The 21,657-nt window shown below is 33.1% G+C and overlaps 1 protein-coding gene across 10 annotated transcripts in view; it reads left to right on the forward strand.

Annotated features, from left to right (window-relative positions):
• The window catches only part of LOC105330586 (prominin-1-A), a 62,650-nt gene that overhangs the window by 20,231 nt on the left and 20,762 nt on the right, over window positions 1-21,657 (forward strand). For 5 of the 10 annotated variants that reach the window (XM_066069577.1, XM_066069576.1, XM_066069572.1 and 2 more), the window contains 4 exons: window positions 8,847-9,242; window positions 10,890-10,951; window positions 15,166-15,377; window positions 18,918-19,038. In XM_066069577.1, the coding sequence (XP_065925649.1) occupies window positions 8,966-9,242; window positions 10,890-10,951; window positions 15,166-15,377; window positions 18,918-19,038 (672 nt within the window). In that variant the 5' untranslated portion in view covers window positions 8,847-8,965. Of the gene's footprint in view, window positions 1-1,875; window positions 1,979-5,468; window positions 5,617-8,846; window positions 9,243-10,889; window positions 10,952-15,165; window positions 15,378-18,917; window positions 19,039-21,657 lie in introns of those variants that run through there. The other 5 variants (XM_066069578.1, XM_066069580.1, XM_066069571.1 and 2 more) reach the window with 2 other exon arrangements.

Consider the following 21,657-nt stretch of genomic DNA (forward strand, 5'->3'; position numbering starts at 1 on the left):
GAAAATTTTATAAAAAAGAAAAAAAAAAAAAAAAAGAGAAAAAAAGATAACCAGTGTTTGATTATACAAATGTGGAGACGGAAGAAGGCAATCAAGTCAATCTCAATTATTGCTAAAAATATAGAAAAAAAAATTAATTAAATTAAAATCATGTAAAGTTCTATTGGACCGTATATGTCAATTTTATTTGCATGCTTATATTCTTTTTTCAATGAATGTGTAATGCCGTGTCTAAGCTTAAGATCACGTGTATTTGTACGTATTGTCATTTCTTGTTACCTACCGCTACAAATTTAGGCGGTCCAAAGTTTATTCCATGTTTAAGACCACGCACAGGTTTATGAGAAATCGTCGTTTAATATAATCAAGCAAACCCCAATTTTTAACGTTATGTTTTCCTCACATGTTTGATTTTACTTTTTGCAACTAAAATACTGCAGTCTGTAGAAATACAAAATGCTTAAGGCACATCAAGTATTACACTTCAGATACTCAATGGGATAGTCTTTAAAACTGACAAGAAAAGATCTTAAACAGCTAGTCTAAATGTAGCTTGAATTAATATAAATGAATCAAAGTCACTTTTTTGAAATTTTGTTTGTTTTAATTATATCACCCTCCCTCGTAGGTTTGGTATTTTGAAGATGAGATTAGCTTTGGGCTACCTTGCATTTTATCATGTTTTGACCTAAATTTTGTTAATGTAGCTGTAGAAGTTGCACAAATTTACTTTAAGCTCCATAATAGGGATGTTGTTGATCATTACATTGTTATGGTTGAATAGTATCACAATCAGTTTGTTTAAATCTATCCGGAGTGGGGGATTTGCGACCTAAGTATGGTCGGTACATAGTTTCGAGGGCCTGTTTTTGTAAACACCATCTCATATTGCGTTTGAACAACGTTACAAATCTGCTGATTCAATTTGTCATGGCTATTTTTGGTCTGTGACTATGACGTAGCGCTGTTTTAATTGATATTATTGAACATAATTTACAATTGGGATTGGCACAAGTTCCGTACATCACAGGCACGTAGCATCAGGGGGGGAGGGCAGGGGGGTCCTGCCCCCCCCCCCCCCACTTTTTCTCGCAGCAAGTAATTTTTTTAAATTTACATATAAAAAATTGAATTATCATGGAGTTGCCCCCCCCCCCCCCCACTTTTTTGAGAGCATGTAAAAAATTGATATGAAAATAATGAAACTAGGATTGATATTGAAGTTATATAGTACCGCACCCCCCCCCCCCCCCATTCAATGTATTCAATGTATAATGAAGGGATATTGAACAATTTTGAACCATTTTAAACTAGTTAAATATGTATTGCTAAATAACAATGAAGGTGAAATGAACCAAGTTTACATGACTGACAACATATAAGGAGCCGGCCATTGTGCGCTAAAATATTTTTAAAGAGTTATCTCCCCTTGATGAAAAAAAAAAGAAGAAAATTTTGATTTCGTCAAAATATCTGCGGTAAATGATTCATTTTATTTCATATTTCAATAAAGAGAAAGTTTATGCACGTATTAACCAAGAGAATTTAAATTTAATTAACTTTTTAAAATATCTTAATAAAACATAAATTGCCCATAGACTTCAATGCAAATTTGAAGATGTAATTAGTTGGACCATAATCAAAATTTTGAAAATTCCTTTGGTGGAATATTTTTATTTGATATCATAATTAAGAAAATCGGACCATTCATTTATTAGCTACAAAATATGGTCGTTATACATCGAATACCTTAAATTCTTAGTACCCTATTAAATGACTACATTCCAATGCTGGATAATTGTCAATCAATGCAGTAATGAAGCCGGGTACGTGTTCAATTTTTAAAATAACAGCTAGACAAACGATGAAATCTCTGTTCAGATAGACGATCGGAAAGACAAGCTAGACAAGTGAGGCCGCCAACATATGCGCATTGCAATTGCTCTGTGTGAAATTTGGATGATACATTTAGTAAAAGGTGAGAACCTCTTTTGTAGTATTTAGAAAAGTCGTTGTGGTCTAACGTTTCGTAAACCGTTATTTATTTTAAAATCGGAATAATAACTGGTAAAACATTAAAGCTTAATATGTATCTTCAACAATTTATTATCAAAATCTCGAAATTTCTCTCTCTCTCTCTCTCTCTCTCTCTCTCTCTCTCTCTGTTTTTGGGTGTTAGAGTCAGTTTGTTATATACATGTCTTTGTATGGACATGAAGCATGTTTTGACATGGACGCCACTATATGAAGTAACGGGAAACAATAGGTCTGTTAATCCCTAATTACGCCACATTCTTGGACCCTCGAGACCCGTGTTCATTGTGTGTGACGAGGAAGTAATATACATGTAGATTCGCATAAGCATAAAAAATTGTTAAGGAAAGTTGTCCTGACTTGTTAAAATGCAGACCCGCGACGTTTGTTTAGAAAAAAAAAAACCACACAAAGTATAAACAAAACAACCAAACAATCAAATTGACACGTGGTTATTGTAAAAACTTCCCTGATCAAGTAATGGCTATTTTCATTTCTTGTTCAGGTTTTCTTTTAGCTATTGTTGTCATTTCGAAGAAAGGAAAAACCTTCAAGGCGATTTTTCCAGTTATTTCATTCTATGATTTATTTGGCTGCAAAGCACCATTATCTGGGTTTTTAAATGACATTTTGCTACTGAGATGAAATTATTTATTCAAAGCGTTTATCTTGACTATTTCAAGGCTTTTGTGTACGCATGTGGATTATTTGATAGGAACTATGCTTTTGGGAAAAATTTATTAAAAAAAAAAAAGAAAGAAGAAAAAAAGATAACCAGTGTTTGATTATACAAATGTGGAGACAGAAGAAGGCAATCAAGTCAATCCCAATTATTGCTAAAAATATAGAAAAAAAAATGAATTAATTAAATTAAAATCATGTAAAGTTCTATCGGACCGTTTATGTCAATTTTATTTGCATGCTTATATTCTTTTTTCAATGAATGTGTAATGCCGTGTCTAAGCTTAAGATCACGTGTATTTGTACGTATTGTCTTTTCTTGTTACCTACCACTACAAATTTAGGCGGTCCAAAGTTTATTCCATGTTTAAGACCACGCACAGGTTTATGAGAAATCGTCGTTTAATATAATCAAGCAAACCCCAATTTTTAACGTTATGTTTTCCTCACATGTTTGATTTTACTTTTTGCAACTAAAATACTGCAGTCTGTAGAAATACGAAGTGCTTAAGGCACATCAAGGATTACACTCGGATACTCAATGGGATGGTCTTTAAAACTGACAAGAAAAGATCTTAAACAGCTAGTCTAAATGTAGCTTGAATTAATATATAAAATAAATACAAATCACTTTTTTGAAATTTTGTTTGTTTTAATTACATCGCCCTCCCTCTTACAAGTAGGTTTGGTATTTTGAAGATGACTTTAAATATAGAATTAACTTTGGGCTACCTTACATTTGATCATGTTTTAAGACATTTAGCAGACTCAGTGAGTCTACTTACGTATATTCTTATACAATTTGCAATGAATTAAAATCTAGAATGACCTAAATTTTGTTAATGTAGCTCTAGAAGTTGCACAAATTTACTTAAAGCTCCATGATAGGGATGTTGTTGATCATTACATTGTTATGGTTGAATAGTATCACAATAAGTTTCTTTAAATCTATCCGTTGTGGGGGATTTGCAACCTAAGTATGGTCGGTACATAGTTTCGAGGGCCTGTTTGTATAAACACCATCTCATATTGCGTTAATCTGCTGATTCAGTTTGTCATGACTATTTTTAGTCTGTCACTATGAAGGTCGGAACACGTAGCACCGTTTTAATTGATTTGATTGAACATAATTTTCAATTGGGATTGGCACAAATTCCGTACATAACTGTAGATCGCCCTCTCCCGTTTTCATTTTGACAGCCAGGTGAACTTCACTGCTGTTCATGCATAAAAAGGAATAAAAAATATAGTTATCACGATTATTTCTACTTTGGAACGCGTTTCCTGCGAAAAAAATGATGAATATAAAACCTTGCTCTTAGCCAAATAGGCTTATCAGAGGCGGATCCAGCAATTTGGAAAAGGTGTGGGGGGGGGGGTCCATTTGATGAAAACCCATATGTGCAAAATTCATTATTTGTCAAAAAACGAGGATTTTTTTTAACGTTTTCCGTGCGTATACATCTGTATTTAATAAACATTTATCTTATCACTATCTATTTCACATCTATTTCAACAGCAGAGTGCACTGCATTATTGAGCGTTTTGCCGTTTTGGTTTAGGTAAGGAAGATTTGCATAATATCTAGCCTCAAGAAACCCGTCTCCAGCAATGAGAAAGTGCCTCTATGCTTGACAGAAAAGAAACACTAAGAAACAAAAAATAACTCAGGCTAATTACGACAAACTATATTAAAAATGGATATTTTGTTAATTTTTTTTTGTCTTTGATGTTTTTAAATTCTGAACTATTAATCGATTTTGATTTCTATCTATTGCCTTCTTCAACAAAGGTCTAAATGATAGGATAGGCAATTGTCGTCCCAGGGAACTTGATGTGACCTCTGTAATGGGTGCGCTACATCATCCGACACTAGTATAGATGCGATCATATTTAGAAAAGTTTTGAAAAGTTGGGCATTTTTATAATGGTTTACATATAAACCCTTTACACGGTGTTTTTGTAACAGAATTTCCGATTTTCGGAAACCAAAAAAAGGCTTTCTTTTGTGTTTCATGTGGGTATGAAAGTAGCTAGCATTCCAGAAAAATAGCATAACCCGCATAAGCGGGTCATGTAATTTTCTTTGCATTTTTCGTATGAAACGAAGTAAAACTCATCTATTTTAATTACTTAATATACGTTAATTTAAAGTAAAACGAATGCATGTACTCGTACTTGAACGTCGTTTTATTCGATGGCTTGTCAATTCAACACTGTATGAACTACATGTAAAATCATTCTTAAAGAAAAGAAATCTATAGAGTAGAAAATACATTGTAGACGTTGTGTTTTTAGCGATACTGCTTAATTTTATGTATTTTTTCTTTAATTTTCCACATGTTTACTCAATGTAGTAAACACCAGATGCTGAAGGGGAGTACAATGTGCTTTATTTCGATAAAAAAAAAATCGATAGGGTTTTTTTTCATATAAGAACAAAATTAACGAAATTCTTGAAATAAGCAATTTTAAAAGCATTTATTTGAGATAACTCCAGTATTTCCATTATAAATGAGGAAAATTGCCTTTAAATGGGCATTAAACGTTTTTAAAAAAATCATTTGTCCCAGAGAAAGGGGAAACCCCTCCCCCCCCCCCCCCCCCCCCCCCCGATCCGCCAATTTAAAAATTTTTTTTTTTTAAAACTCGTTAAATACGAGACACTATTTAACTCGTTATAATGAGAAACTTACCCGTTATATATGACGAGATTCTAACTCGTAATAACGAGTTAAGTCAATCGTCTCTAAAAATTATAATCAGGGAAGTTTTATTATCCGGGAATTTTTGGAATCTGTTTTTTTTTTGTTTTGGTTCTTTCATTTAGTTGGTGAATCCAACGACGCGCGAGAAGATGAAACCCAATCCGATAAGCGTTATGTGAATGTGTTCCGCCAGGTAAAACTTTGGTGTTTCTACAGGTTGAGGCTGCATTGTTTATTCTATATGGGTTTTGAACAACATTGTATACTGTTATTATAACTCATCTGCTCATGCAAAAAAAAACTATCTGCAAGTTCGTAACAACCTAGCTGCAGATCTGTAGCAGGTCGTCTATCCGAATTTTTTCAGACTGGGAGCTACAGACCTGCAGCTAGTAACAACCTAGATAGAATGTTATATTGGTAAAATGACAGATGTTCTACGGACCCGGGGTGACCTGAGCGTAGCTTGGTCACGGTATGCAGGTCCAGTACGTACAATCTCTTGATTTAGCTACAATATATACTGTATGTACTATGTAGCTTGAAAAAGCTTTATAGCTTTATAAAGCTATTCAAAATAGCTTAATAAAGCAATTTATATGCAGTTTTTGAAGAAAATATTTATTGTAAGAAATGGACGAAAAATCGCAATTAACTTGCTATACTCATATTTGCACCTTTGACCATTATAAACTTGATCCAAATTAAAGATAGTTTTAACACTGCAGCTTTTAAACACTTTTAAGGAAAAAATATATTTCCATTGTTTGGGTAACTGTTCACCACATTGTGTGCAATGAGGCGTGGATAAGTATGATTTCTTCTCATTGTGATAAATTATTACCAATCAATTATCTTGTTTACCAATTACCATGACTGACCTCCTTTATATTTCATTCAAGAAGTATAACTGTGCGATCATGAATCAGTTGCCTCAAAACTTTTAGTGCAAAGTCTCTTAAGGAGACGCAAACTTATGAGTAATCTTTACATGCATTGTTTACAGAACAGTTCAAAGTTGAAAATTATATCACTGCACTAAAGTGCGATTTTTTATACATACTGAAATAATTACACATTTAAGAAAAATGTATGACAAAATAGCTAAATGAAGCTACTCTGAATAGCTTAAGGTAGCTCGCGGGTTTACCTGCTTGTGAGAAAACCTACCTTGAAAATTTGTCCACGTGATCCATAGGTTTTATTGTTTTATTTCTAAAATTTATTTAAGATTCGTCTGCGCGGTAATAAGGTTATCGTGTTTCAAATACAGTGTCATTAATAAAATCAAGCAACGCCATTTCAATGAAATATATAGTAAAATGCACATTTTAACCGAGAAATGCATTTCAAAACTATGCTCCAAACTTTTAAACGATTCAGACGAAATTAATCATACTCAACACAAAAACAGAGGAGATAATTCTGAATCGATTCTTAAAAAAATATCAGTATGTGTTCTCGGCCAATTTTTGTCAAAAAAACTTTAAAGATTTAAAAGATTTCTCAAAACAAAAAGGATTTCTCAAAACAAAAAAGTTCTTCAGTCCAATACTAGTGCAATTTTTTGTGCGCCGTAAATTGCAGTTTTTTACTATGGGAGGCACTGTAGCTCCCAGGTCGTCCATTCAAATTTTTTCAGACCGGGAGCTACAGACCTACAGCTTAGTCAAAGTATGTTTTACTTTTAAAAGGAATTTTTTATATGAAACACCCGTGAAATTAATTATTTGAAATATTTTATTCAAATACACAAAATAATAACATAATATTATGTCAAAGACCATTCTAATCTATTATCTTGAGAAAATGTTTAATTCATACCCACCAATTAATCAAGGAAGAAAAACTGGACGTTCTTCATTCTAGTGGATGAATGTACATGTAGCTAAGGCTAAAATGCATATATCATTGTTGAAATATTTTGAATGATTTTCCTATGTATGATTATTGCAGATAACTAAATTATGATCTTTCTTCAATTTCCAATCACTATAGTGATCAGTAAGTATTCAGAACAACTCCAGAAGAGTGCCCCTGTCACAATACAATCCCCCTCTCTTGGAACCTTTGAAATCCACTAACATCCCCCCCCCCTTCCAAAAAAAAATTAAAAAAAATCTTGCAATCCTTCAAGCTCGGAAAACAACTTGGGTTATGTTTTCCGAGCTTGCGGGAAAGGCCCGAGAAGACATGATTGCTACAAAACAGTACCAATGGTTCTTGAAAATTTTCACCTCGAAATTAAAGTTACAGTAGATGCATAATGATTAAGGCACAGTCAGTGAGCTATGCTATTGCCGATGTGAAGCCCACTCTAGGTTCACAATTCCAAATTGAGACCCCTCTCCAGCACAATTCCAGTACACCGCTGTGCCTTCCTATTGTTAATTAATCGATTCAGAAATTTAAACCAATGTGTTAGAAATCTGCTTCCTTGCTTTATGATGGCTACAGCGCTAGCTCATCATTCTTTTTAAAAGATAAGCTTGTTTACACAATATAATGATCACAATAATGAAATGCTAATTTAATGCATTATTCATTAAATGGATTCGAGACTAAAGTTCTAGATCTTGAGGTTACACAATATCAGATGACTGATTCAATTTTTAAAATTGAATATATTTCTTACGCATGACAACGGATAACAGAAATTGACTCATTTTATTGAAGAAAAACCTCAACAGTGCAGTTACAGTAAGTGTAAATATGGTTTGTCTTTCCTATACACAAGATTGAATACACAGGTAATCATGGTGAAGACCTTCTTTGATGCAAGAAGTAGTGTTATGTGGTCAGAATTGTACACCTTCTACTTTACCTATACATTCAGTTTGTATCAAAAGACTGATCTAATGTGCAATACCTACTACAAGTATATGAATATGGGATTTAATATACATGAGGAGAGATTCTGAGAACATTGGTTTAAGTACCAGTCGGTTAATATTCTGTATGTGATAAACGTCTAGTAAGGCCTATAAAAAAAATATGTATGTTTAGGGTAACACTGATGAAAAAATTAGGCTAGCCTGGTACTAAGGTAGGGATTTTTTTTTTATCTTATCATATTCTTTTTTGCATGAATCCTAAGAATGTTTGTTTTTGTCATATTTAAAAACAGATTTTTTAATAGAAATAATATAAAACTCACAATTGGATAAAAACAGATATCTAGAAATGGTAGGATCATGGCATTTTTGTAGCTTAGGTCGGGTTACCTTAAACACAGCTTTCTTTTTAGGCCTAAATGTTCTTGTTTCAGAGAATACATGGGGACTTCCCTGGCACTTGTTGATTGTGTTTCCAGGCACTGTATGATTGATTTCAAATTATAAGGTGACTACACCAGCCTCGGTGAGGAGGAGAGGATGCATAGCTCCTACCTGGTATTGATTTTTTTGTTTTCGTTATTTTCAGGTAAATCAAGGCATCTGTGATCATTTCTTAGAGAACCTAATTAGAAATACTGTGATGAAACGTGTGACATCGTGAAGGCTATATATATATATATAGACATTGGATTTAGTGGATTAACCATGGGGAGAGTGGTCAGACATTGGACAGGAATAGTTATCCTGTTGGCTTGGATTAATTTGGGATACTGTGATGATCCAGTATTAACTCCAGCAACCCTCACAGATTCCGGGGGAAACACAGCCAATGCTAACAGTTCTATCAAATGGGCTCCACTGCCTAGCTTTGATTCATACAAAGCAGGGGATATCGAATACGATTCCTCAGGGCTGGCACCCCTCAACAATTTTGCCAAGTCTTTTATTAACGGGGCGGTGTTTCCTTTAGGAGTTCCATGGGGTAAGTATCTTAATAATCTTGGTATATGCATAATCACATTACCAAATGTAAAGCAGTCAAAATATGACGCTCTTCATTTTTTGATTTCATATTTAAATATATTAAGTTATTATAATTATTAAATTACCAATGCTGTCATTGCTGGGAATTAATACATTGTAGAAAACCCCAAAATTCTCGGAAAATTTAAAAATGCTTAATCTGTAGATATATATAAGATACTGAAAAGAGAATAAAAAGTGAAAATTTAGTTGTGTATTTAGACATTAAGGTGTTATATGGGACACTTCCATAGTGTGACGTACGTATAACTATTGAAATAAACAAAGAAAATCAAGAATGATTTTATGAAATTTTTCTTTCTCTAAATTGTTACCTAACAGTTTAGGCCAAAAAAAAAATATGTGTGTTTCCGGTTTCCCGACCGACCCTATTTTTTATGCGCCGACCCTAACACTTTTTATTCCAAATCCAGATTACCAACCGTAATTGGTTTAAACAAAAGAGTCTTACAAATCAGAGTTCAAAAAACGCTTGTAACTATTCAATAGAAAACACCACTCATCAAAGCGTTTTAAAGATTTCTAAGTGCAGATTGACAGTATGGATGAAAGTTATCCTTGGTTATTTTAGCTAAATTATCAATGCAATAAATAGTTTCATAGGGCAGTGATGTGTTAAAAATTGATATAAAGATGTACAAGAAAAAAGCAGAGGCAAAGTTTTTTTTTTATATTTCTGGGTGTGGAGACTGCAGACATCTTAAGTCTGTGAATAGGCCCAACAATCATTCACATTATAAATATGATTCTAAAATGCTGCAGCTCAATTGCAAATGAAATTTTTAAATTTAGTCTTAAACCATTAATTATGGTTTTTTTAAATTTTTTTTTTGAATTATTGAAAAGATTTGATTCTAAGGCTCTCGTCTAATCAACCAGAATTTCCTCTGTTTCTGAATTCAACACTTACAGTTACGATATTAATGTTTACTGTTATGTCAGTTGACCAGGAAAATAGAACTAATAACCAATTAATGATATATTTGTGGTAATGAGTATTATAATCTGTTAATTTATAGTGGCTGGCATATTTATATTTTTTATTTACATGAAAATAAAATCTTCGTATACATTCCAAATTAATAAACCTTAGATTTAAGAAAGCTTTAATTCTTTAACAGTTGTCTCTATCCATGATTGCTCCACCTGTAAAATACATTCTTATTGTATAGAAAAATCATATGCTAGGAAAGGGGAAAACTTAAAAGCTCATTTAAAAAAAAAAAAAAAAAAAAAAAGCCAACCTACCTACCCTATTTTAAAATTTGATGAAATAGGAAACACGCATATTTTTTTTTTCGGCCTTAGCAAAATGGGTTAGAGCATCTGAGCATTAACTTTGAATCTGTAAATTATCGTGCAGTTCGAATCCCGCTGGGGCTTTAATAATTTTTACCTTTCCAAAAATTCTTTTAAAGCATTTTTGGGTCAAATATTGTAAAATTTGAAAATTCTAAACCTGTAAAAGTATTTTGATTAAAGTGTTTTTTATCCACATTAATATCGACATGTGTCTCATACCACCTCAAAGTCTACATTTGGGTATGTTAGAAATGCGACATGATGCAATTGTTTTCTTTTGCAGATTTGATGGAGAAAGCAATTGATGGTACTCTTATGACTGACATAACTGCAAACTACATGAATGTAAGTGTGCTTAAGGGTATTTCAGTGGCATTTTGCTTAAGGGTATTGGAGCGGTTTTTATCCCATTAATGGCCATTTAGGCATTAATAGGGTACTTCTCTGCGCTACAATACATTGTTAAAGTAGCACACTAAAAACAGGAAGAATTACTGTGATCTATATAAATATATAGTTTACATCTATAGGGAACTATTACTGTGATGCAGTTTATCAAATTTGATGATATCATAGTACATTAGTCATGTTAATAATAGGATTAAAGATGTAAGTTATGATTTATGTGCTATTAGATTCTTTAAATACAATTTAAGACTTCTGCCTAGCTTTGAGTACCTGGTTAACAATACATCGATCACTGTTTTATAATGTGGAAAATGGATGTTGAGTGAACTGAGTCTTGAATAAATATGAGCTTCAATTTTTTTATGTACAAGGAATTTTTATTGTAAGCGTGAAATGACAAAAATATCAAGATTTATAAAACTTGTCTTATTCCTTAAACCTTGTAAAGTTTCTGACGGAAAGCAATATTACATAATTGTCGTCATGGAGACTGTAGAATCGTTTAAATAGTTTTCAAGGAAACATTTCTTATTAATTTTTCATAGGTTCATGGGGAAGTTATTAAGAACATTATATCATGGATTTGTTATAAATTATGAATAAAGACTGAGTTTTATAATTTTCAGAGATTGGTTGGTTTTTTCCCATAACATAACAACCCATTAAGTTTAACTGCTAAGATAGCTAGGAAATATATATTACACTATTTTTTACCGGAAGATATGATCTTAATTACCTATGCTATGCTGAATAGGAAATACCAAGTTTAAAAATCTTAAAGGGGCATGGTCACGATTTTGGTCAAATTTTATTTTTCTGTTTTTATTATTTGCAATGCTTTAGGAATGCATTTCTAATGATCAAATGAAATTTGGGTGCCAATCGTTGAGTTTTAAGCAAGATACAGGGCTTACAATTCTTCGTAATGTAAACAAGGCTCGTGCCCTGTTTTTGTTTACATAGGTTCAATATACCATTAAAAAATCTTTTAAAGCTGGTTTGTCTGTCTTATTATTCATTTTAAGCATATATAAACAGTTCCTAACGATAAACACATTCATTTTAGGTCTAAAACTGGAATTTTCACTCCAACATTCAAAATGTAAACAAACGCTTTGTTTACATAGCGAATAATTATAAGCTCTGTAACTCGCCTATAACTCATCAGATGACACTCAAATTTTGGTTGCCTATTAAAAATGCCTTTCTAGAGCATTGTAAACATTAAAATAAAAAAAAAAATTTTTGACCAAAATCGTGACCATGCCCCTTTAAGTTGAATGTAATAAACTCGTGAACAGAAACATAACTCAGACCTAGCTATGTATCTTGCTTATAATTCTACGATTGACGTTGAAATTTTGGTTGATCAATAGAAATGTCTTGCTAAAAGGATGATATGCTGTAACTACTTTCCAGTGCACCTTCTTAAACCATGAATTGCATAAAATCGAACACAAGTAAATAAAAACGACGTCTTTTAAACAGTTTCCATAGTCCTGACACATTTTTATTATGAGGATAAAAGCATTATCGTTGTTCCTAAAAAAAATTTGCAACAGTAAATCATCTTTGTTTGTAGACATTTGTTGTTTTTTGATAAAGATGAAAATAATGGGTGGGCCTTAGTACAATAGTGCAACATGCCTGCCAATACATTAATTTGAATTATAGCTCTTTAACATATGTGACAACATTTTTTCAGTTAAATTTATTCATCAGTCAAGTGAGTAAGGATATGAAACGTCATACGAAATGAATTCATGCCTGGTAAACGACAATCGTTTATAATAGAGAAGGCCAATTAAATTTTTCAATGTTAATTTGAAGAATTGAGCACATTCATTCTGATGCATTGAGGTACACTTTTCTTCTTTCACATATAGGATTTTTAAAAATAAAATACAATGACTAGTAAGTAGTGGAGGGAGAAAATGTACCTTTATGCTTTCATGTATTTTAATCGTTTTATAAAGTGATTGGGGGAGGGGGGGGGCTAAAATAAACTTTAAGGGAACTGGAAGTTAACTGTGAACACCAACTGAAAATTTACTTATTTATATTGCATATGATCTTATTTTCGGTAAAAATAGTATTCCATAAAGGTAAATATGTCAAAGATTAAGTATTTGCAAAAAATAAGTGTAAAATTCAGATATTCATTTTTGGTGAATCTACCGAGGGGCCATATGGCACAATATCCTTTGAACGCCCATATAAAGCCAGTGGTGCTCAGGTGAGCGATGTGGCCCTTTGGGCCTCTTGTTATTGACTCCTGGCACTCCTAAGTTTACAAATTTTTAGCTTCCTTGTACAAAATCAAATTTAAAATGCATGTCATTTTTTGTTATCAATCCATTCAATATATAATTGGAAGCACATTTATTTAGCATATATTTGGATCAAGTCTTAATTGCTTTAAATTTTAAAATGTAATTTTTACTGCAAAGGAGGTAGACTAGTGTTTATTCAGAACTATTAAATTTAAAGTCAACACATTTAAAAACTTTAGATTAAATCAGTTTGATGTGAGTTTCAAATTGCAGGATTTATCATTTTTCTATTCGAATTTATTCATGGATTTCACGTATATTTGATTATTAATTTATTGGTTGGTTTCACATTAACAAAGACATGTATGATATACTTTGGAAAATAAGAAGATGTGCATATACATGATATTGGAATTCCGCCGCCTATAATGCCTTAATTACCCAACAATTATAATTGCATTTCAAACACAATGTAGCTATAAGCAAGACCCCCAGACCCCCTTCTATTTTTTTATTTCTTCCTTCTACTTCACTTTTTAGAGACAACCCTGGGTATATGAAGTGGAAAACTTCTCATTCACCCTCTAAAAGTTTGAATTTAGCCAATGGATATGATGCAATCAAAGAAGTACTATGGGGTTAAATGTGTCACTATAAGTTTGTTCTGTTTTTAGTGACAAGTGAAGAAATACCATCTGTGGTAAAATTTACGAGGACATTGGGGTATAGATTATCTAAACATAATGTTATAGGGTAAGAGTAGCATAAACAAATGGGATACTTGCCTAGCGAAGATGGCTCAGTTCTACGTACATGTATATACCCCTTTGCAACTTCCATTTTCGTCCCAAGTTCTTTGATTCATATTATTCAATTTGTTTATTGACTTTCAATTGCTGATTGAAAGGTGTAGAAATTGAAAATTCATCTCAATTAATTCGAATGGTAAGTACATACTAGTAGGTAATACATGTACATAATACATTTATATACATGAAATAAAGGTAGAGTACATGCAACTTTACATTTTGTTTAACGCCATTGTCGCAAACCATGTACAATATTCACCCATTTATGAAAAAGCTAATGCGTGCTCTGGACCATGGCTAAACACCTGCTTACAGTGAGTGTGGAGAGAGACAGACAGACAGACAGACAGACAGAGAGCAAGAGAGAGCCTGAGGGTAGGGAGAGAAACAGAAAGTATATTGCATATCATTTGAATACAAGGGGAGAGTCAATAATAGTCGGGCCAAAGCTGTTCTGAGAAATCCATAAGCTTTGGCATTGCATAATTGTGCATAAGTAATTTAATTCGTCTAAGAAAAGAGTTGACTAATCAAAAAGTTAAACACAGGCAGTATGTATTGTTTATGCTTGATGTAGCTGAATGAATTGATTGTGACACTATTGTGAAAATCACACCAAAGGTGTCACAAAGGTATCGCATTAAATCTGATAATATATATACTATATCTTGTACTAGTTTCCTTATTTTGCACAAAATCTATTTGGAGGATATGTCTGGTTTTATTACTATAGATGTATTATGATATCTGTTACAGTTTGACAACTTTTGATATCTGTTGAGTAATGAAATATTATGATATCTGTTACAGTAATGTATGAAATATGGTATCTGTTACAGTATGACCTTTTATGAAATCTGTGACAGTATGGCATCTAAAACATTATGAAATCTTATGATAACTGATACAGTATGACATTTTAGATATCTGTTTCAGTATGACATCTTAGATATCTGTTTCAGTATGACATCTTAAATATCTGTTTCAGTATGACATCCTTTTATACCTGTTACAGTAATGTATGACATAATATCTGTTACAGTATGACATCTTTTGGTATATGTTTCAGTATCTGCAGCAGTTTGGAGGATATGGAGCCTGTATCGTCATCGGCTTCCTCTTCATTTTCATCTTCCCTCTGATTGGACTGTGCTTCTGTTGCTGTCGATGTTGCTGTAGCAACTGTGGAGGGAAAATGATGCAACACAATGAAGATGTTAAGGCTGACTGCAAAAGAAGAACATTTGCCATCATTCTGTTTGTCCTGATAGCATTTACTGGGTAGGTGTAGTTTTGCCTTCGATATCCTTGTCTTGATAGCATTCACGGGATAAGTGAGGAGTGTAATGGACAGACACATCTCTTTTTTGCCCTACATAACATGCATTGCAACAAGAACATTGATGTTAATTGTTGCCCTGAATGTTCTATTAAAGTATGCTGACAAGGTTATCATGGGAGTGCTGAATTCAGTCAGATCATTCATCTGAAGTGTGTACTAGTATCAAGCCTACATCCAATCAGGACGTAATTAATTCAGGCACATATTTTAGATTGTGTAGAAAACGCTATCTGCTCACAAGTTCATCTGTAATGTAATACCTCATCACAACAAAAAAGATTCCTTAATGTTGAATGAACTGATTATTCAGATTTACTTAAAATCATGCATGCATTTAATAACCTAGATAGAGATTCACTGGCCGTAAATGAAGACCTTGTAGTGCTTTTTAAAATAATTCAAGTACACTGTTTACTGTTTGTGTATATAATACTGTGTACCAGGGTTGTCTCTAAGACCCGGGAGGGGGGGAATTCCCCCGCCTAAAGTGACGTAATTACCCAGCTATTATTGCATTTCAAACACAATCTAGCTGTAAGCAAGACCTTCAGATCCCCTTCTACTTTTTTATTTCTCCCTTCTACTTCAATTTTTAGAGACAACCCAGGTGTACACAACAAAATCATTAAAGTTGCTCCAATTAAGGGGGACAAACTTGTTACGTACAATGATGATATTACAAACACTTAAAATAATATTATAAAATTTACAACAGCTGTAAAACCATTGACAAGGGGATTTCCAGGCAAGCAACATCAGTTTACTGTATAACATAATAAAAATCAATTTAGGTTTTACTTTCTGTACGACTAATTGGAGGTGAGGTTAACCTGTACAAAGCTTTTAGATCTAGGGATATCATTCTGTGTGACAGAGATGAAGAGAATGTCACGCAATTCTGATTTTGGTGTGCCCAAGTGAAAAAAAATTGGGTTTCACTATAATATAACATTTTTTAGTAAATGATTCAACATATTTTAGTAAATGATTGAACATATTTTAGTAAATGCTACTATCTTTATTATAAGTTTGTCAAGCATTATTTCCTGGACGTGTGATGAATTAGTAACCCTCAGTTAAAGTACGCGCACAATTTAATAAGTTAATGTGTACTTTAAAAGTCAACTTTTGCTACAGTTTTTTTTATTCTTTTGCCTTTTGAGCTTTTAGTACTGATATATGATCTAGAACATTTATTAATATCTACAAGGAAAACATTAAAATCAAAATGAAATTTATATTTGAAATACTTTTCTTCATTTTTAAATTACTTCAATGAATTGTTTTTAGGTTTATAATTATATTAAGTCAAGATCTGTTTATTCAGTATAGTCCAGACTGTATTTACATTAAAGTTGTGACATTTAAAAAATCTAATTACTCTGTATTACTTGAAGCAAGACTACATTTATCTGAATTTCTTTCAAACATGTCAAATGTCAAGACCACTGGTAAACACTACAGCAAAACCAATGGTTTAAATTATAACACTTATGATACACCAAGGATACATGTAGTTCTTAAAACAAATAGGATTTTATTAAACTTGGTCAGCAGTATATATTTATGTATTTTGTTGTGCTAAAACGAATTAGTCTTGTAATTATGCATTGTTGCTTGAGTATAAAACAAAATCTTCAAGTAAAAAAACATGCCTGCATGGTTCGACTATGAATAATTGATGATAGTTCAGTCAGGTATAGACAGGTAGGCATTCAGGTGTAAAAAGAAATCATTTTGTTCTCTCATTCCCTGAACAATGATGACAGAATCAATACCTTTCTATTGATTATAAAAGGAAGAATTGACAATTAAGGTAATTATTTCTGAGTGGAGCGTCTTAAACAGGAAGTAATACTGATGTCATCAGTTGTTTGTACCACCTTGTGAGCTATGGAGAACATTGGAGGTTCTTTGGCCTGGTAAAGGGCTCAGTGGTTGAGTGGTCGATTGGGGATTGAGATATTGATAAAGTCACTTTATAATAAAGCGTAACATGACCAAGTATGAGTGAGTCTGGTACATGATACTATTAATGGGTCTACTGCAGTGGACATGGTCCTTAAGTAGTAATAACTGATACATTGTATTATAAGGTTAGATCAGGAAAAATACTATTGGCAAATTAATGAGTTACTATAATTAGAATTTAGTAGTGGATCTGTTTTATGCAATCCTATAAGTAATGGTACATGCAATCCTATAGGTGGACTAGGTACTTGCAATCCTGTAGGTAGGTCTGGTACTTGCAATGCTATTAGTGTTTCTGGTACTTGCAATCTTATTAGGTCTGCTACCTGCAATCCTATAAAATTAATGGACTGGTACATGCAATCCTATTAGAAGGTCTGGTACTTTCAATCCTATTAGAAGGTCTGGTTCTTTCAATCCTATAAGTGTGTCTGGTACTTTCAATCCTATAAGTGTGTCTGGTACTTTCAATCCTATAAGTGTGTTCTTTCAATCCTATAAGTGTGTCTGGTACTTTCAATCCTATAAGTGTGTCTGGTACATGCAATCCTATAAGTGTGTCTGGTACATGCAATCCTATAAGTGTGTCTGGTACTTTCAATCCTATTAGAAGGTCTGGTACTTTCAATCCTATAAGTGTGTCTGGTACATGCAATCCTATATTTGGGTCTGGTACATGCAATTCTATTAGTAAATCTGATGCATGCAAAACTAGGTCTGGTACATAATCCTGTAGTAGAGGCAAGTCCATGAATTATTAATTCATGAATAACATGGTTTTGTGTAGGAATATAAACAAGTTTGGATACATTTTACTAGTGGGCCTGGTACAGATATACTAAATGTCATTACCTGGTAAATCAATGTGATGTTGATTTAATATATACTATAGAGTCTGAACTGTCATAGCTATTGGTACTTAACTCTTGGAACGCGGAGCGGGGACATAGAAATGCCGGGCGTCCGTCCGTCCATGTGTCCTTGCGTCCGTGTTTCCGTCCGTCACACTTTTTTGTAAGCACTCTCATGCCTACAAATTTTGATGGATTTGAATTAAATTTATACCAAATGTTTATACCACTATTACCTTGGTCAAGTTTGAAAATCAGCATTGGTTGATACTTTTTGTTGGAGTTATGGGACTTTGTGACCTTGTAAGCGCTTTCATGCCTTTAAATTTTGACGGATGGGACTTTGTGACCTTGTAAGCGCTCTCATGCCTACAAATTTTGACGGATTTTCATTAAATTTACACCAAATGTTTATACCACCAATACTTTGGTCAAGTTCTTTTAGATTGTAGTATTTTGGATATATTTGCGACAGGAAAAATAGAAGAAAAAAAAATGGGTGTTGGGGGTAAAAAAATGTTCCTCCCATCTTCCCCACACATTTAATTCTGGAACAACCCTGAATGTTTGAAAATATTGCAATTTCATATACAGTATACTAGTATACTGCTTGACCGGCGGGGGACCCAGGCATTCTATTCTTGTTTTGTTTTGTAGGGCTGGAATGATATGTGTGTACCTGTCTAATGACCAGATGTCTACTGCACTGAACAATTTTGACGACGTTGTCGTCTCCAACATGGATGATCTGACCACCTACGCTTCAAATGTTGTCAAGGTTGGCTATCCATACAGACAACACAACACCTTAAAAAAAATTTCTTTTCTTTTTAACCGGGTTTTCCAACGGAAAAATCCGGTTATTAAAATGGTGAAAATGGCGGGCGGGCGGGCGGGCGGGCTGCTGCCAAAAGGGTACCCTCATTGTACGGATAACTCCTCCTACAGTTTTCAAGATAGGAAGTTGTTCTTTTGCAGATCAATTGTACATGTATATCAGAGGTGTGCATATTGCAAGGATTTTGATTTCCGATAATTTATCGAAAAAATACCAGCTTTTGAACTTAGTCATTTTTTGGCAAAATTTTGCATATAGGGTACCCTCATTGTACGGATAACTCCTCCTACAGTTCTCAAGATAGGAAGTTGTTCTTTTGCAGATCAATTGTACATTTATCAGAGGTGTGCATATTGCTAGGATTTTGATTTCTGATAATTTATGAAAAAAATACTAGCTTTTGAACTTAGTCATTTTGTGGCAAAATATTGCATATAGGGTACCCTCATTGTACGGATAACTCCTCCTACAGTTCTCAAGATAGGAAGTTGTTCTTTTGCAGATCAATTTTACATTTATCAGAGGTGTGCATATTGCTAGGATTTTGATTTCTGATAATTTATGAAAAAAATACCAGCTTTTGAACTTAGTCATTTTTTGGCAAAATATTGCATATAGGGTACCCTCTTTGTACGGATAACTCCTCCTACAGTTTTTTAGATAGGAAGTTGTTCTTTTGCAGATCAATTGTACATATATCAGAGGTGTGCATATTGCTAGGATTTTGATTTCTGATAATTTATGAAAAAAATACCAGCTTTTGAACTTAGTCATTTTGTGGCAAAATATTGCATATAGGGTACCCTCATTGTACGGATAACTCCTCCTACAGTTCTCAAGATAGGAAGTTGTTCTTTTGCAGATCAATTGTTCATATATCAGAGGTGTGCATATTGCTAGGATTTTGATTTCTGATAATTTATGAAAAAAATACCAGCTTTTGAACTTAGTCATTTTTTGGCAAAATATTGCATATAGGTTACCCTCTTTGTACGGATAACTCCTCCTACAGTTTTTAAGATAGGAAGTTGTTCTTTTGCAGATTAATTGTACATATATCAGAGGTGTGCATATTGCTAGGATTTTGATTTCTGATAATTTATGAAAAAAATACCAGCTTTTGAACTTAGTCATTTTGTGGCAAAATATTGCATATAGGGTACCCTCATTGTACGGATAACTCCTCCTACAGTTTTTAAGATAGGAAGTTGTTCTTTTGCAGATCAATTGTACATATATCAGAGGTGTGCATATTGCTAGGATTTTGATTTCTGATAATTTATGAAAAAAATACCAGCTTTTAAACTTAGTCATTTTTTGGCAAAATATTGCATATAGGGTACCCTCATTGTACGGATAACTCCTCATACAGTTTTTAATATAGGAAGTTGTTCTTTTGCAGATCAATTGTTCATATATCAGAGGTGTGCATATTGCAAGCATTTTGATTTCTGATAATTTATCGAAAAAATACCAGCTTTTGAACTTAGTCATTTTGTGGCAAAATATTGCATATAGGGTACCCTCATTGTACGGATAACTCCTCCTACAGTTCTCAAGATAGGAAGTTGTTCTTTTGCAGATCAATTGTTCATATATCAGAGGTGTGCATATTGCTAGGATTTTGATTTCTGATAATTTATGAAAAAAATACCAGCTTTTACACTTAGTCATTTTTTGGCAAAATATTGCATATAGGTTACCCTCTTTGTACGGATAACTCCTCCTACAGTTTTTAAGATAGGAAGTTGTTCTTTTGCAGATCAATTGTACATATATCAGAGGTGTGCATATTGCTAGGATTTTGATTTCTGATAATTTATGAAAAAAATACCAGCTTTTGAACTTAGTCATTTTGTGGCAAAATATTGCATATAGGGTACCCTCATTGTACGGATAACTCCTCCTACAGTTCTCAAGATAGGAAGTTGTTCTTTTGCAGATCAATTGTTCATATATCAGAGGTGTGCATATTGCTAGGATTTTGATTTCTGATAATTTATGAAAAAAATACCAGCTTTTGAACTTAGTCATTTTGTGGCAAAATATTGCATATAGGGTACCCTCATTGTACGGATAACTCCTCCTACAGTTTTTAAGATAGGAAGTTGTTCTTTTGCAGATCAATTGTACATATATCAGAGGTGTGCATATTGCTAGGATTTTGATTTCTGATAATTTATGAAAAAAATACCAGCTTTTGAACTTAGTCATTTTTTGGCAAAATGTTGCATATAGGGTACTCCATTTCACTGGATACGTGTTGATAGGATTATGGATACAGTTCACATAAAAGAAAACCCGGTTTGCTGTCACATTGACAGCTTTTCTCTTGTTACTCATTGACAAAGTGTAAAAATATAGATATTTGTAAAGCACCTCTCTCTCAGTGCTCTAGAAACAGTTTAAAGCAGTTTGTGTTGCAGGAAAAGACACAAAATATTGATATGCATTAAGTTTAACATACTGTAGATTGGCGTTATTAATAATCAGGATGGTTTTAATTTCACTATGTTTGCGATATACACCATTTTAATCTTGCATCAAAACAAGTTAAAA

The sequence above is a fragment of the Magallana gigas genome, chromosome 8, assembly GCF_963853765.1.
Source record: "Magallana gigas chromosome 8, xbMagGiga1.1, whole genome shotgun sequence".
NCBI classification, from domain to species: domain Eukaryota; kingdom Metazoa; phylum Mollusca; class Bivalvia; order Ostreida; family Ostreidae; genus Magallana; species Magallana gigas.